General features: G+C 32.9%; 2 protein-coding genes across 3 annotated transcripts; one reads left to right on the top strand and one right to left on the bottom strand.

The window, feature by feature from the left end:
- Positions 1–87: 87 nt before the first annotated feature.
- LOC123719099 (PIH1 domain-containing protein 1-like) lies at positions 88–1,919 on the top strand. The gene is made up of 5 exons (XM_045676153.1): positions 88–385; positions 457–538; positions 613–1,166; positions 1,351–1,494; positions 1,776–1,919. Exons 1-5 carry the CDS (start codon positions 320–322, stop codon positions 1,806–1,808), a joined length of 879 nt encoding a protein of 292 aa, XP_045532109.1. The 5' UTR covers positions 88–319; the 3' UTR covers positions 1,809–1,919.
- LOC123719078 (dnaJ homolog subfamily C member 10-like) lies at positions 1,914–16,824 on the bottom strand. 2 transcript variants are annotated; one of them, XM_045676151.1, is made up of 18 exons: positions 16,725–16,823; positions 16,517–16,631; positions 16,277–16,436; positions 15,577–15,790; positions 15,289–15,401; positions 13,817–13,912; positions 13,265–13,459; positions 12,596–12,787; positions 11,658–11,778; positions 10,897–11,097; positions 10,287–10,393; positions 9,195–9,295; positions 9,020–9,084; positions 8,326–8,468; positions 6,222–6,349; positions 5,514–5,630; positions 3,732–3,819; positions 1,914–3,575 (listed from the first exon to the last, which is right to left on the bottom strand). In XM_045676151.1, coding segments are annotated over exons 2-18 (2,316 nt in total). In that variant the 5' UTR covers positions 16,519–16,631; positions 16,725–16,823; the 3' UTR covers positions 1,914–3,302. The 2 variants fall into 2 exon arrangements, with proteins under 2 accessions (XP_045532107.1, XP_045532106.1); XM_045676150.1 differs by having other exon boundaries at positions 16,517–16,824.
- Positions 16,825–17,685: the final 861 nt, after the last annotated feature.

Below are 17,685 nucleotides of genomic sequence, written 5' to 3' on the forward strand. Positions count from 1 at the left end.
ACTGTATAAATGCCCACAGATATAGTTAGTTTAGTTTATTAAACGTCAATGTCAATATCATTATGTCTGTATTCTGTAATCAACAGTTAATATTCTTATTGAGTTTTGAGTTATTTTAGTAAATTATTTGTAATGGTCGTTGCATTTTAAGGTTTAGTTTTCTGGGTACATTCTAAAATTTATGGACTAAGCGCAAAAAATCTGATCCATATTTGATTTAATGCTCATGTACGGAATTTACAATACAAATAGTTCTTTTTTTAAAATTCGCATTAACCGACCGCAGCTATAAACAAATTCATTCTCCTTAGCAACCAAAATGACTAAATCAATACAATTAGAGGTTGATCCTACTATCATGGAGCAAAATATGCGAATTATTAAGGTAACTTTAAACTATATTTACCGTTTTATTACATTTTCACTAGATACATTTAATTAATTTGTTTATTGTAGGAAAATCCAATGCAAGATGAACTTAACAAACTTTTTGCGAATACTGATAATTATCCTTATAAAATCGTTCAACCAACACCAGGTAACATTGACAATTTATCTACATATTGTATAAAAACTAAACCTTAATACTAAAAAATACATTATTTATTGTAGGTTTTTGTGTAAAGACTTTTACAAAGAACAGCAAAAAGCTTTTTGTTAATGTATGCCGCACTGATGCTATTCCTTGTCCTAAAGATATTACTAATGAAGAATTAATGCAGATTCTTAGCTCAGACAACCCGTCTAGCTACAGAGTGCCTATGAGCATTGGTGAAGGAAGAATGGAACCAGATAAATCTGGAATCCCTGCTACTGTGTATGATGTAGCCATAAACACAAACTTTTTTTCTAAAATAGAAAAGGATGAGGTCTTTCAGACTTTTTTTCTGACAGTAGTATTTGAGGGGTTACAAGACAAGTACCAATTTGAAATAGATATGTCTAAGTATACTATTCTAAAAAATAGGAAATCTATTGGCAACTTACAGTCACATAGGATCCAAATCCGTGATGTTAAATCGTGCGAGGAAAAAGTAAAGCCATTAATTGAGGAGATAAAGAAACCCACAAAAGAATCTAGAAAAGAAATAGCTTATAGGCTTAGGAGGGAACCACCTACTGGGGAAATTCAGTACCTTTTGGCTGAATTTAAAATACCTGCTTCAGTATGTATTTCTTCTAAATTACATATAAAAACTTCAATCACATGTATATCTTGGATAATATAATTATTTGGTTTATATAATTCAGAATCAGATGTTTTTCTGTTTATATCTATAAGGCTCTGTATCCAAATATTGCTTAGAATTATATGCATAAAACAATGTAACACATAAAAATCAATTGCAGGTAGACATGCAAGACCTGAACTTGGAAATTGGTGAAGATAGAGTAGTTTTGGATTCCAAAGGGCTTTTTCATCCAGTAGATTTCTTCCTACCCTGTAGTGTTGATCAAGACATCATAGATGCTCAGTTGAATAGGAATATTAATGTAAGTTTTTGATCATAATACAAAACTTGCCTGCTTTTACTCAGTACATCTGCAATTTAAGCTGTAACAAAAACAATGTAACTACAGTAAAGTATCAGTTTTATCATGATTATAATACCATATATAATCTCACAACTTCTATAACTTGGTATGTAAAAAAATCAATTGTTAAAAATACAATTCATAGCTTTTAAGTGTAATTTTTTGATTACACATTGCTTAATGTGTAAAAACTCGTAACTATAGTTAAGATGCAAACTCAATAGTACTTTTTTTTTCAGATGTTATCAGTGAAGATGCCAGTAATCCATTAATACTTTGATGTTACTGCTTATATATTAACACTATTGGTGTTACATTCCTAAGTTGAATGTTACCTCTCCTTGTACATACATGCAAAGAAATAAAACAAATTTACATTTCAATATTTTTTATTGTTTCCCAAAGCATACTTTGTGGGTATTAAGAGAGAAATCTTTGAAAGTGTGTTAACATTATAGTATGAGAGATTCAATAACATCTGATTTTAAATTTCAGTCATATGTGATATTCTGATAATATTTGTGTATATTTATCACGTTGCCTTGGAAAATCAAATAGTGTTTTAAAGTTGTTTGCACAAATATTAGTTGATATTAACAAAATATCACAAATGCTCCTAGTAGTTATTATTAGCAATTGAATTAAAAATTCTTAGTCTGATACAAACATGAATCTATGACCATGATTGCTTTAAGTAAATCTAATAAATTTGTGAGAAACCTGTTCAGAATTTTTATTAAAGTGTGTACCACTAGCTTAAACCTAACACATTATTAATATTATTAAGTTTACTACATGCTGAGTATATTGAATACTATATTTGTTGTATTAATAATATATGTGTTAGAGCCATATATGGATCATAATAAAAAGTATAATAGGATTTCATTAACAATCTAAGTCACATAAAATTAATATTTTTTAAAGATTTAAAGTAACATTACATACAAAATTGTGTGTAAATAATTAAAGATATGCTAAAATGTATAGTTTCATACTGTTAAACAATGAAGTTGTACAAAATCAATTTAATTAACAGGTTCAATAATTATAGATACTAGGAAATTTATTATTGGCTATGAGATTTCATGATTAAGATACATTTGAGATTTAAAAAATTCCTAAGCTAATGATTAAATAGACAATCACTACCAGTCAGAAGTACCCAGAAATACCAAGAGGCATTTAACTATAAGCCTCTGGCTTTGTTCCATATGATTCAGTAAAGTGTATATTATATTGCAATAACCAGTTCCATTCTTTCATTTGGCGTATCCATCACATATCACATTTTTTCTCTTTTATTAAATTGAGAAATTAAATACAAATTATATATAATACAAAAAAAATATATAAATGCATTGGAATGTCGAATACTGTATACTAGCTGCATATATGGCAAACTTCATCAATTATCTTTCATATGTACTTAGTAGTTCAACCATAACAATATCCGCCGCTCTTTCCACTAACATTGTTTTTTCTACCGCTAAACGCAGAGTATGGGCGAAAAAAAAATCGCCTTTGCGGTTATGCGACCTTTAGGTAATATTACAATGTAACCAGTACTGTTAACATAATAAATGTAATAAGAATAGCAATGGTAAATTATTTGTATTGGTATATATACAAAAAATTTACAATTGCCTCAAAACGGTTCACTCTTAGCACAGACTCATGAGACGTCGTTTTAATAGATCTGTCAAATCTATTAGTAGTCTATTCTTTGTGATGACATTTTACAATAGCAAATCTCAGCTATTAAATTACAATTCATCTCGTAAGTACTGGCTTTTTATATCGAAACTGTTGAATTTAGCTAATATGTCGTCGTTATAGTCCTTCAAATGCGGTCGTATATCCTTCCAGAGTTGGGAGTATGAAGATACTTCAAGGTTAACTACAGCCCTATAGGGTTGTCGCTCATTTTCGTTAGAATATATATGCAAAGATGGGTAGCTATTTATGTACTCTTGCTGGCAAATTTGACGCTCCGTAATACAGTTCACTTTACCAAAATTTATCACATTGCTGAGTTGCTGAAATGTTACATGTAAATGTTAGAAAAATCAGTGTTATTTTTTCCTTCACCGTACGATTGTTACATGGAAAAATTCAATACTGCATAACCGGGATTCGAGTCAAGTAAAAATTCTCTATGTAACAGAAAATAAATTGGTGAAACATAAACTTACGTGAGCAATAATCGCGAAATCTGTGTACATTTCGTAACACTTGTAACATCTCGGCGAATGGAAATATACGACCCATGGCTTCTCACTTCTGAAAAAGTAAACTTCATATTAGGTCGTTACATATGAAATTGGCGTATTTCGTACTGGTCACTTTAATCACGAGGTTCTCCTCTTTGGTAAGGAATTCCAAATTCAAATATGTACAGCTATTTACTCATGTATTTATGCTTCGATGACCGTCATTCATTTGTTTTTTCTTGTTTTTTTCTGTTTGCGTCACTCATTTTACAAAATGGAAAACTTAAAGTATCGCATTATTTACGAGTACGAGTTCCGCCGTGGCACTAGTGCTGCGGAAACGACTCGAAGGGTGAATGATGTGTATGGTGGTCATGTTGCAAAAAAAAAACACAGTTCGTTTTTGGTTCCAAAGTTTTCGTTCTGGAAATTTCGACCCGCAGAACAAGCCCCGTGGACGACCTGAGACCCAAGTTGTAATGAAGTATTGAAGGCTATTGTGGAAGCGGATCCATCGCAAACCACGTCCGAGTTAGCTGCAGGCTGCGGTGTTAGTGATAAAGCTGTTTTAATTCACTTGAAGCAAATTGAGAAGATTAAAAAGCTTGAAAGGTGGGTACCTCACGAATTGACTGAAGCAAACGGACAAACTCGCGTCGACTGCTGCGTTACATTACTGAACCGGCACAATAATAAAGGTATTTTAAACTGAATCATTACCTGTGATGAAAAATGGATTCTTTACGATAATCGGAAGCGCTCAGCGCAATGGTTGGATCCTGGCCAGCCAACCATCTCCTGCCCCAAGCGGAAATTAACCCCAAAAAAGTTATTTGTAAGCGTTTGGTTTACGGCTGATGTCTATTGTCAGCAATTGCAAACCATGATGGAAAAGCTAGCGGCTAAACAACCTAGGCTGGTTAATCGCTCCACGCCACTTCACGACAACGCTAGACCACACACTGCACAACAGACGGCTACCAAATTAGAAGAGCTTCAATTGGAATGTCTAAGACATTCTCCGTACTCCCCGGACCTTGCTCCAACAGATTACCATTTTTTTCGAAATTTGGACAACTTCTTGCAAGGGAAAAAAATTAACTCTGATGGGGCAGTCCAAATCGCCTTCACAGATTTTATTGATTCCCGTCCGACTGGTTTTTTAGTAAAGGGATCAATGAACTACCTATGAGATGGCAAAAATGCATAGAAAACAATGGTTCATACTTTGATTAATTAAATATATTATATTTAAAAATATTCAACTTTTTGTTCCTCCCATACAAAACGCCAATTTCATATGTAAAATAAAATAATAAAAGTAACATAAGGATGTAAAGTAAGTATTTTTCTTTTTATTTCAAAATCGGCATACACTATAGGTTTCTTTGAATTTTTCAGTTGGTGATTACGTCAACACTAATTACTTCCTTTTTACTACCCACGTATTGTGTATGCTTGAACACGAAGCTCATTAATACGTTTATGTATTATAACTTTTGAGAGCTAAGCTTTACCTTTTGCTTACAAGAGTAAGGGGAGGGGATACATTGCAGTAAATCTGCTTACGTCATACTTGAACGGCCCCTTACTGATCAAAATGTTTTCTTAAGACAGTACTTAGAAGCTTTAATAAATCTTGATTTATTCTAATTCCATAATGGTTGTATTATATGCGTACATGTTAGTGATAACCTTTTTTCGAAGTAGGTAAAAACCATTCTTAATGAAAAAGTAATAATATTTAACGCAATAATTCCTCACCCTCTTTGTGTTTGTGAGTAGAATGTGTGCATATTCAAATTGACGATGGAGTCGTCTATATGATTCAAAGCCCACTCAAGTATATACGGCGCCTTTGACAGCTGTTGTAGAGGTATTCTGTAATGAGTATTACCAGATTTAAAACAATCCGATAGACGAAGGGCCGATTGTACTCAAGTTACTATGTTAATGTCAAAGTTTATATTAAATAAATGGTTCGATAAGTCTTAAAAATATATACCTTACCAGGATTTTTTAGTTTAATTCTAGTTTAATCTAGTCTTAATAAAGTCTTAAACATAAAATACGAAAGCTTTTTAGTAAAAAGGTTTGTTTACATATCAGGATTAAATGTAAATGAATATTTTAACTTAGTTACATTAATTTTTTAAATAATATGCAATTTGACGTGATGTGGTATTCTCTTAAGACTTTTCGCAATACAGTTAAAAGGCCGACAACGCACTCGCGAGCTGTCCGACAGTGTGTGCCCATGGGCAGCGGTATCACTAAGCAGCTGAGCCTCTAACCTGTTTGCCCATGTTCTATAAAAAAAAAGGCTGCTCATGATCTGACGTTATAGTTGTTATACGTACAATCAATTAGATTAATATAGAACAAAAACAATCAATTAGATTAATATAGACGTTTTAAGTATATTTGTAAATAATTTAAGCATGTGCTCAGTGGGATAAATAAATAACTCACGTAAAATGTCGTCCCGAAGCGAGAGGGTAGACGCGTAACATAGGTGCGCGTACATTGTTACAAAAACCGCTCGTACGTTCGCTCCTACACCAGAGGGCGCCGACGCGTACGAACTTTAATGGACGCAGCTAAAATAGTTATATAAGGAGTTTTATAATGGTCCATTTAAGAAAAGTTTATTTGTGGTTTTCACAGAAGTCATTTCTATAATAATAATTATATTTTTCATATTACTTTAGGCATCCCGCCCTCCTTTCTGAAGAACGTGTTTTGGTCAAAATTCTGCCATATCCAGTTAGAGCATTCTGATTAACGAGATCCAGACCTAGTCTGGACTTGTCACAAATAAATTTTCCTATAGGTTAAACGACGTGTGTATCTATGGATTTATTTCGCAATAAACACTGAGCAAACTGGCAAACCCAGCACCAAAGACAATTATCAAAGAAACAGATTTGAGATCTTGTGTCTTGACACATATAAAGAGGAAACTTATAAAAACGCTGAAGCGGATCTTCACAAACTTAACGCGCACTTAACCAGCAGTAAGCTAACTATTAATCCATCTAAAACTAACTTCATAACTTTTGCTATACGTGATAAGAGCCAACCCCCCTCCAATCTTAAAATAAAATTACACAAACTAAATTGCAATTATAGTGAAGACTGCGGCTGTGACACGCTGCTTAGGGTGAAACAGATTAAATACTTAGGTGTGATTATTGACCAAAATCTAAACTGGCACGCCCATGTTGATGCAGTAATAAAAAGGATACGTAGGTTAAGCTGGATTTTTTGCAATCTACGTCATATAGCGGAACCAAACATCATATATACCGTGTATAAAACATTAGTTCAATCTGTTATCACCTACTGTATCACAGTGTGGGGTGGTTGTGCGAAAACCAAACTTCTAGCACTTGAAAGAGCTCAAAGAGCAATTATAAAAATAATGTTACTAAAAAATAAAAGTAGTCCAACAGAAGAGTTGTACAAGTCTTGCAAACTACTGACCATACGCCAGCTCTATATTCTCCGTTGTGTCCTTAGGAGACACGCAAGCTCTCCACATAAAACAGACACACCTCAAAAAAGGACCCAACATAAAATAATAAGCTACACAATTTGCAAGACAATCTTTGCACGTAAGCAATACAACAATCGCTCAGCTTATCTATAATAGTTTAAATAAAACCCTTAGCTTTCATAATCTTACATACCATAAATGTAAAATAACTTTAAACCATTGTCTCGGTACACTTAACTACAACAAAACAGAAGCATTGTTAAATCATCTAATATATTTTTTTCCTTAATCCATCTTTTCATGCAACACGCGCACACATTTGTTTCGTCTTTCACAAACACATTACATAGTCATCATAATATATTCATATATTTGTTTATTTTTATTTATTTATTTTTCTTTTTTACACCAATTGTGTTGGTTGATTAAACTTTGTAAATTTAAAGAAGAGCGAAGCTTCCCTGTCACAGGTCTCTGACTTACTAGGGAGGCCTCTATCTGAATTGTATTGTACATATATCTGAACAAATAAAGAATTTTGAATTTTGACATATAGAGTTATAGCCCCGCTGGATTATTATAAATCTCTAAAACCCGATTTAGTCTTTTTAATATCCGTAGTAGCGCTGACACCGCAATCATGGAATAAACTCGATATTGGAATCGAAAGTGCTATGGAAGTTATCTGATAGTTGCCGATCCCAGAAAAATACATTTTGAATAAAGATAAGGAAATATTTGTACGGTGACTGAAATGTCACCTACTTGTCTAAGGTCCATATTCTAATTCCTATCTCAAGATACATGCACGTCGAGATCACTTTCAAATGTCAAACGGAATACATTAAAAAAAAATCGAAATGTCTATTCCTTACTAGTTTTGAGCGCTGTCAAATGTCAAACTTCATACGAAAAAAATGTATTGACAGCTCTTGAAACTAAATTTAAGTGTAATTGACGTTTGATAAAACGGGCCTTAGACAGAAATGACATGATGAGTCCCAGGAGATGATTAGTATTAGTAATTAATTAGACATAGACAAATTCACAATCGTTAAGCGTTTCTCTGTTACTCACCCGTTTCGAGACAATTCTCATCTCGTGCAATAATTCATCGCTGACATGACCATAATGCAGTGGCAGAAACGCAACGACCCATGTATATTCACGTGACCAGACATCACTAATCTCCAGTACCTGTTGCTCACTCAGGCTAAAGTCTGTAAGGCGAATAAACTTTTAAAAGCGATGCCATTTCAATGTAGTGTTTTGTAATACCAGTAGCCCTGTTTACTGAAGACACCAATTGGTATTGGATAAAGGTTAATAAAGAAACCAAAAGTAAAGTTAATAATAATAATTTTAGAAATAGACGACGTTATGCATGGCGCAATTTGCTAAAGAATTAATATTTTTTGTCGTAAAATAACATAGACTAGGCCTCGATAGTTGACAGTTGACTCAACTATCGAGTACCTGTACTTGTCAAACTTAATAAAGGACATATTTTTGTGGCAAAAGGAAATTGTTTTCGACCAGTAATGACACTGTTAATTAGGTATAACGGAAATAATAAATTATACATTCATTTGCGCGAGTGTTTGTTTTAAGTTACAACAATGGTAGAACTTGCGAAACATATGGATATATTTAAACTCAAAATATACAACAATCTGTCTTTAATTTAAAAACGCTATCGTTCTGAAAGCAAACCAAGTCCGCATATAAAAACACCTATTCATACAAAAAAATCATGAAGAATAATACTCACCGTCTATATCTTTAATTAAGTCAACAAACTCGACTATATCAGATTTATCGATCTCTCCACGATACCTGAAAGATTTAAAATCAAAGTAAAAAAAAAACTATATGAAAAAGCTTATAATAATTTTAATTTTAAGACGCTTTCTTTATGTAGTTTTAAAATAAATGTTGCTATATACTTGTGCAATTTTCCTCTCTCCTGTACCGCGATCAATGCATTGTTTTCAGACACAGATTGGCAGTAGTTATTTGTATGTGTGCTGCACGACATCACACCGAACTGCGAAAAAATATGTAAATAAGGTTTGTTTAAGTTTAAGTTCTTTGAGAATGTGCGGAAAGTGAAGCGAGCGCAGGGAAGCGTGTCATTTGAGGGCAATTGTGTAATTTATAAAAAAAAAAGTATACAATGTTACGTCATTATGGTTTGACATTTAATGTCATACCCCTTTTAATGTCACTAACATGTAATATAAAATTATATTAGAATTATTAAATATTATTTCAAATCCATATTTATATGTTATTATTATTCTATCTGAGTATCCATTACTTTCGTTCCATAATAATCGAATGTGGTACTTTTAAAGTGACACGTGTTAAAATTTGTCAATGAAATGCCACCTATGGCAATTTGGTTGTTTTGGAACTTCCCAGAGGAAGAGTACAAAATGAAATTCCACAGTATGAAAGAGGAGGCTCCTTAATCAGTCTACTGGCCCCAGTGGCAAGGTGGATATAATGACGATGTTCTGTAGGTGTCACAAAAGCAACATATTTAACGTGACATATAATTAATTAAAAATCAAATAAATAAATCAATCGCGCTACAATCTTTTATGTTGGCCTTGGCCTCAGATTTCTGTATCTGTTTCATGATCATTTTTTAAACAAATGGGTAAGTAGGTGATCAGCCTTCTGTGCATGACGGACGCCGTCGACTTTTTGGGTCTAAGGCAAGCCGGTTTCCTCACGATGTTTTCCTTCACCGTTCGAGCGAATGTTAAATGCGCACATGGAAAGAAAATCCATTGGTGCACAGCCGGGATCGAACCTACAACCTCAGGGATTAGAGTCGCACGCTGAAGCCACTAGGCCAACTCTGCTCCATATAATTAATTAAAGCGTATAATTATTTTATTGCCTTTTGTTTGATAGTAATGTATAACTGGTTGGAGGATTTACAATGTATTCTTGTGGTTTTAATAGATGTTTATAAACAAATAATATTAGCATTAAACAAAGAGCATTGAAGTTGTTTATATACTTACACTAATCCCGACTTCAACAAACTCAAGAGAAGCTTCAATGAAGGGTTCGATCATATGCTGCCACGATGTTTGGTACGGAGCAATTAATAGTACCCACGTGGTTGTATCTGGAATAGTTTTCAATGTGAACTTTATTGCACAGAAATAAATATAAAAAATGACACCAATAGGCTTTACAAGCACTTCCTGAGAGAAGAACTTCGCTCTAAATATGTCAAAAATATTTTAGAATTACCCTTAGAGGGACTGAGAAGTACAATTTTTTTTATTCTAAAGTAAACGGTTTTATATGACATATTTACGCTCGCTAAGGAAAATGTAAAAGCTTCATTCGTTTTTAAAGAAATTCTCATTTTTACTGGAATATGCACCGCCGCGACTCTTACAGCTAAGAATATATTTGTATGCAAGGATTAAAGGTCAGGAAATAATTTATATAGCTGAACAAAATATATTATTTTACAAAGAATTGTTAATCTAAGCTCCAATAAATGTCATAATGATTGGCCGAATTTCTAACTTGTTAAATTGCAGAGGAGCATGCCTCTTGAATCCCTAAACATTCTTACTTACCAGTTTTTTTATTATAACCATATGCAGTATAACCTACCATCTTCTAGAATCTTCTTGAAATCCGAAGCAGATAGCGTATGCATATTATACGCTTTAGCAGATTTTTCCAGAATTTTCCGCGTCGGTTCACCAAATAGCTTTTGGTAGCCGCCCCCTGGCTTAAATATGCCCCACGCTGGGGCTTTGTTCACTTGTAAAGAGTGACATAGCTCACCTAATTTGTCACAATTAATTTCACCTGTTGTAATCAAATTTAATATAATTTTATTTATTTATTTTCTATTTTTAGAGTAACTTAATACTAATACAATACTCATATTTGGTCCTAAAACCGATAGTCGTAGAACATAATATAAACAAAACAAGAAAACATAAAACCTAAACATTTTTATAAATACAGTCAAAATCTGAAATAACGGACATCGAAGGGACTACTCATATTTGGTCGTAAAAGTGGTAACAGCCGATGACGTTGTTATTAAGTACCTAATACTTTACCCGCTGGGACCTTTGATAATATAACCGGTATATCGTTAAAACGGTTTTGACTGTAATGCAATTCTTGTGAATTCAGCCAGTGTGCAAATATACCCGCAATATGCAATAATATGTGTCAATATCATAGAATAACGGAAAAGAATTTAACTTTGATTAGCTTCAATATGAAAACGCGACGACTTATAACAATTTCACAATAAATATCGTCAGGTTTAACACTAAATAGACTCAGTAAACTTCAATAAATTGGAAAAGCATTCGGTAAAAAGTGGATTAAAATTTCTATATAAAATTACTCACCAAACATCATATTAGGCATGTTAACCTTCAAATGTTGGACTAGGAGCTTATCATCACCCTGTGTTGAGAAATATATTACCCATGGCATTTTTTTCTCATTACGCAGTTCATTTCTGATCTCCTGCAATGTTAAGATAATTTTATTAAACTAAGACGTTACATTACCATACTACAACTACGTTATATTGTGCATTTTTTTTTTACAAAAATACAGTAGTGACCGTGGATATGGTTATAGAATCTTTATTCCTGTTACAACGGTTTTCACACAGATACATTTATATATAATTAATATGATTGCACAGACTATTAACAGTTACACAGAATAAAAAAAATAAACAAGATAAAATAATACAAAACAATAACAATTAATGATAAATAGAAGTCTAATAAAATAAATTAGGGTGGAAAAAGTTGGAAGAGGCCATCTCCCGGACAGGGGCCGCATCTTAGTTAAAACTATAAATTTATCTTTTTTATCTACTAACAATATATGGATTTATAATGATCTGACATAAATGATTTTATTATTATTATTTTATTATTATTATTTTATCAAATGTATGTCAAAGATGTGGAATAAAGGCTTATTATTATTATTATATATTTTTAGATGTCTAGTAATTTAACAAACACACAAATTTATAGTTTATTGGTATTATTATCAGCCATCAAGCAAGCCAAATATCTCTTAAAGGCTAAAAACTGTTGACACTTGTGCCGCCTCGATGGCTATTATAAGGGTATAAGTTCTTAAAATAAGCGAATCTATGTAACACCGGATTACATAAACGGTTAAGACGATGAATAATAATCACAAGTTATTTATGTAAATATATCAAGCAACAGAAATACAAAACAACGGTATTGTAGAACAAAAGACGTAGTTTCAATCTATATAATATGTATTATTGTATAATATGAATTGTTTTACTCACTTGTATCTTTTTCAATCCGACTTGTTCAATCGGCGGCAGTATTCCTACAACTTCCTTTATTATAGTCTGTTCGTCGGTTGTGTTTATCCACACCGTTATATTATTGTACTTTAGTAGAATTTTAGATTCCAAATCTCGGTTGAATGTCCTTTGTAAATAGTCATCAATTTTAACCAAATTTGTAACCGAGTACTAAAACATTAATATTAAGGTAAAAGTACACAAAGCATACAAATTACTTTTCATTAGTCACCACGCATTGTTTCGAGTTTTGGTATGAACTACGATTTCCATATGTCAAAATCTTTACAATATAACGAATTATGTGGATAGATTGTAAACTTGTTGTCCACTGAAACCCTATTCAGCAACGTTTGAAGCGTAATAAACTTGATTTAATAAGTAGCAGTAACAAAAACAATATTTTAGACACAATCCACAGAACAGTTTAATGAGAATTATTGACTATTTTATTTTACTGGCAATTTTTATGATGATAAAAAAATTATATATATAGGAAAGGAATTTGATTTTTATAACATTGCTTGTGTTTTAAAATACCTTCTTTATATATCAAATCATTGGAACACACTACATGAGGTTTTGAACATATAATATTCTTTTTTTATATATCCATAAATTGTAAACATAAATGACAGTTATACTAACCAATTTGTAGGCAATCCGTAGTAGCATATTCTCATTGATATCTGTATCAAGGACATAGGCAACTGATTTATCGTCATATATAATGGCATTTACAAATGGTATTGTGACCTTTTCCTTTAAAAAGAGCACTACAAATTTCTCCAAATCCTCAAAAGTATGCTGCCCAGTATATTGTACAAAACTGCCTTCTTTTCCCTGTAATTAAATACGATATTTACTATACAATAACTCGTTTAATTTTTTATTCAATATGTTTATAGGCCAGGAATCAAACCTATAGCCGATTTGATTCCTGATAAACACAACAAACTTGATTTACAAAAAAAGCAATACTCGAAAACATTATCCAAAGCCTGCTTATTACACTGAAGCCAATGAAATCTTGCTTTTAAGCACTACATAATCTTATGTGGTGTTTTAACCAAATTAATAAAAAACAAAATTTAACTAATAAAAAATAAATATACGTTATAATAAGCTTTTATACAACACTACATTAAAAATATGAATACATAAAGCTTCACATTTATAAGTCATATTATGAATACTTACATTAGGATATAAATACAACGATGGATATTTACCTATCCTCATTGAGTGATAGCAAAACGAGTTGTGATATTTACAGTTCACAGCGCCAAATTTCACCTATAAAAAAATTGGAACTAAATCAATTACAAGATAAATATTTATTATATGTAACAATAAAAAAATTGGTTTACCTCCTAATGTATTTATTAGTCTTAAGCTAGATCGTAATTTTCAATGACGTCTTACTGAAGAGACAATTTATAAAATTAAAATAAAGTTTCAAATGTACGTTTTAATTTGATAGTTAATTTATTTTTAATAATCATTTAAAAATAATAGAACACTCTTATAATTCACAGGAAGCAGTTGTATAAGTTACACAGGGTGCTTAAATTAACGCCAATGCGATTCGGGCGAAAGCATTGTACGGGTGCCTCGTATGGGCCGACAAACTCACCCGACTCTATCACACAAACGCTCAGGCAGTCGCAACGAGTGGTCGCTGTGAGTGTTGCGAGGGCGAACCGCACTGTGTCTTATGACGTAGTGTGTGTTATAGCCGGTACCGAAACCTGGAATCTCGATGCGGCTGCTCTTAGCGAAATATATTGGGGGAGTGCCGAGCTAGGGAAAGAGGGAGTAACCCCACACTGGAACAGGTAAACGCGTGGCGAGCATTGGATGACCAAGAAATGCTAGTAGAGTGGGACAGCGAGCTGGCGGGCGCAAGTGCCGGTCAAAACACTATCGAAGACCTCAGGCCCCTAATTCAACATTGGTTAAGGATGCGCTGGGGCCACCTTAGCTACCGACTTGAGCACGTGCTGTCCGGACGCGGATACTTGGGTAGTTATCTGCAGACTAGTAGGGTGAGAAGAAGCACCAACCTGCCACCACTGTATCGAAAACAGCGTTGACGACGCCCTGCATAAGCTAAGGGACTGCCCAGCATAGGAAGCGGAAAGAAGAACTCTTCTAGATGCACTCCTCTAGACGCAAACCAAACCAAACATACCTTTTACCAAACATAGTAAAAGCTTTTTTGAGCGCGGGATATGAAAGCCCGTGGAAAAATTAAAAAAAAAATCTGCGAGGCGGTCATGAAAAACAAAGATGCGGAAAGTACCAGATTTGTCTCGAAGCTCATCTGCTACGGCGAAAGAAACCGCAGGCCCGTAGCGTAAGTGCGCGACGCGCTCACTTAATGCTCGCCACCTAAAGTGCCATTGCGGGGAAGCAGGGGTCCATGCGTTCAAAAGAAGCAACTACTGGACCCGATCTCTCCTAGCGATTTCTGGATGGCCCGGTATGTGAAGGATACTTGCTGTGTCAAGTATCTTCACAAACTAACAATGGGCGTGGAGAGGCGGATGAAACCGCCGCATCGCATGTGGGTAAGCGGGTAAGGCTCTGCTTGGGGTTTTAGTGGGTGGCACTAAGCAGTTCCGCCGCGGACAATACATTTCCCAAGAAAAAAATATAATAAAACTTACAATTCCCTTATACACTTCTGCCAATTTTTTCCAATCATCTACCAGGCTCTGACATGGTGGGCAGAATGGAGAATAGAAGTTTATGAAATGTAGCCCACTATTTAGGAATGTTTCTGAAATGTAGAATTAATAATTAGACTGTATGTATTATAAATTAATTTCCAACTGCTGAAATTATAGAAAACTCCTTCGACTAACAGTCCTAGTACAAGAAGACTTTTTTGCTTTGTAAACAAATGTTTGTATAATTCAATGTATTGTATAATGAAAACCTTAAAAAAAACTTACTATAAGTAGATGGTGTTATAGTTTCCATGTTGGGATCTGTATGATATAATCCTTTTATAAGTATGTCATTATACTTAGATTGCGATTGAGAGCCATATTTCTGTGTATAAGTGCGGTGTGAGCCATACATATCATATTGACGCCGTTTCTCAGGATCTTTGAGTGTTTCATATGCTTCAGTAATTTTAAAAAAGCTTTCTTGTTCTTCTTGATTCTAAAATTGTAAGATATTTAATTTAGTGTGTACACTACATATTATGTATGTGTGTTTTTTGCTCACGAAAGACTTCCTTTTCGATTTATTATTTAAAAGAATAAAGTAGTAAGAAAATTTAATATTATATTTGTCCCCTAATTAAGATGGTAGTATTTCTTACATATGTTTTATATTTAATTATACTACCAATATATATAACCGTTAATTAATGAATTTAACAATTTTTTAAACAGTTTTTATTGAATCAACAATGAAATCTGTTAAGGAATATGACAAAATTTTTATACTAAAATGTTATATTTTTTATTTAAAAGATTTGATCAATAGATAACTCTGCTATTAAGGTCACATGTGAATGAAGTAGATCTGTGCCACCCACACTTCCACCTACACAATATTTTGCAATATGTACTTCAGTGTCAATACTAATATGGAAATGGTTTATATTTAAACAAAGTAATATAAAAAAGTATATTTACTTACAGAATTTTTATCAGGATGCAATTGAATGGCCAATTTTTTAAAGGCTTGTCTTATTTCAGCCGTTGACGCTTGTTTGGATACCCCCAATATTTCGTAATATGAAGCATGGCAGATATTTAAAGTCAATATTATAACTAAACTAATAATTATTACTTTGTACCTGAAATAATGTATAAAACAAGGAATACAAAAGGGAATAAAAATTATTGAAATACATACATATATGAATGTTATACTCACATTTTGATAAGTTTTGCTTAGTTAAGAAGATTAGAAATTAATATTTTAATTTGTTTATTATATATGATCGTTTCCAGTCTTAGCGCGATTATTTAGACCATAATGAATAGTGTACCTGTAACCTAAGTGCTTTAGTAATAGCTCAAACTAATACACGTTTTTAATTGTAGCTGGGATATTAATTCAATATATAAAACCATTAACTTGCCATTATTCAGTTGTTAGCAGACACCACCGATTATCATTTATCGCTAAGTATATTATTAATACAAACATCAATTGTTGTATATTTTTCTATAAAAATGTTCTTTTAACGCACAGAACATGTTGAGATACATATTAAACCTACTCTATGTTACAAACTGCAATACATAAATATAATCTATATCTTTAGAACAAGAACAAATATATAAATCATAATTCGTTCATTTTTCGAAGACCATTCTAAAGGCCCATTTAGATGGAGAGTTTCTCGCCCGTTTTGGGTGCGAGAAATCGTACGCGACTATCGCCAGCATTAATCGCCATAGTATTATCTTATCAAAATGTTTACATACAGGCAAAAACTAAATTCTCGCCTACGATTATGTCATACGAGAATCGCCAGGGAATTATCGCTAGGCAATAATTTCCTGCGTCGGTTTACACATCAACACGAGAAACTTGACTAGTATAAACACAATCTCGTATATCATTTTTTTTTATGTTCATGCGAGTATCGTACAAATCGGTTTGAACTTTGAACCGTGTTGAGTGCGAGATTATTTAATTTTTTTATTATGGCAATAAAGTAGACTTTATGGCGCCAGTTTCAAGTAAAAGGTTGGGAAACACGGTTACAAAAAATAAACAGACATCAAAAGTAAACAAAGGGATAAGCTAGTTAAAAACAAAATATGTACATAAACATATTATATCTTAATATTATTATTGATTATGAAAGAAGATAATACAATAAAGGATAAAGCAAAAGGTAGGATATTTTAGTCGGAAACGGAACATGTAGTAATTGTAAGGAATACAGAAAGGAGGTGCGGACATATTGGGAACAAGAAAAGAAAATATGGTCGAGGTCACCAATATCTTCTCCACACTCACAAATATTGCTATCAACAATACAAAGCCTTACTAAATGTTGAGGTGTACATACATGTCCTAAACGCATTCTA

The sequence above is a fragment of the Pieris brassicae genome, chromosome 2, assembly GCF_905147105.1.
Source record: "Pieris brassicae chromosome 2, ilPieBrab1.1, whole genome shotgun sequence".
Taxonomy (NCBI): Eukaryota; Metazoa; Arthropoda; class Insecta; order Lepidoptera; family Pieridae; genus Pieris; species Pieris brassicae.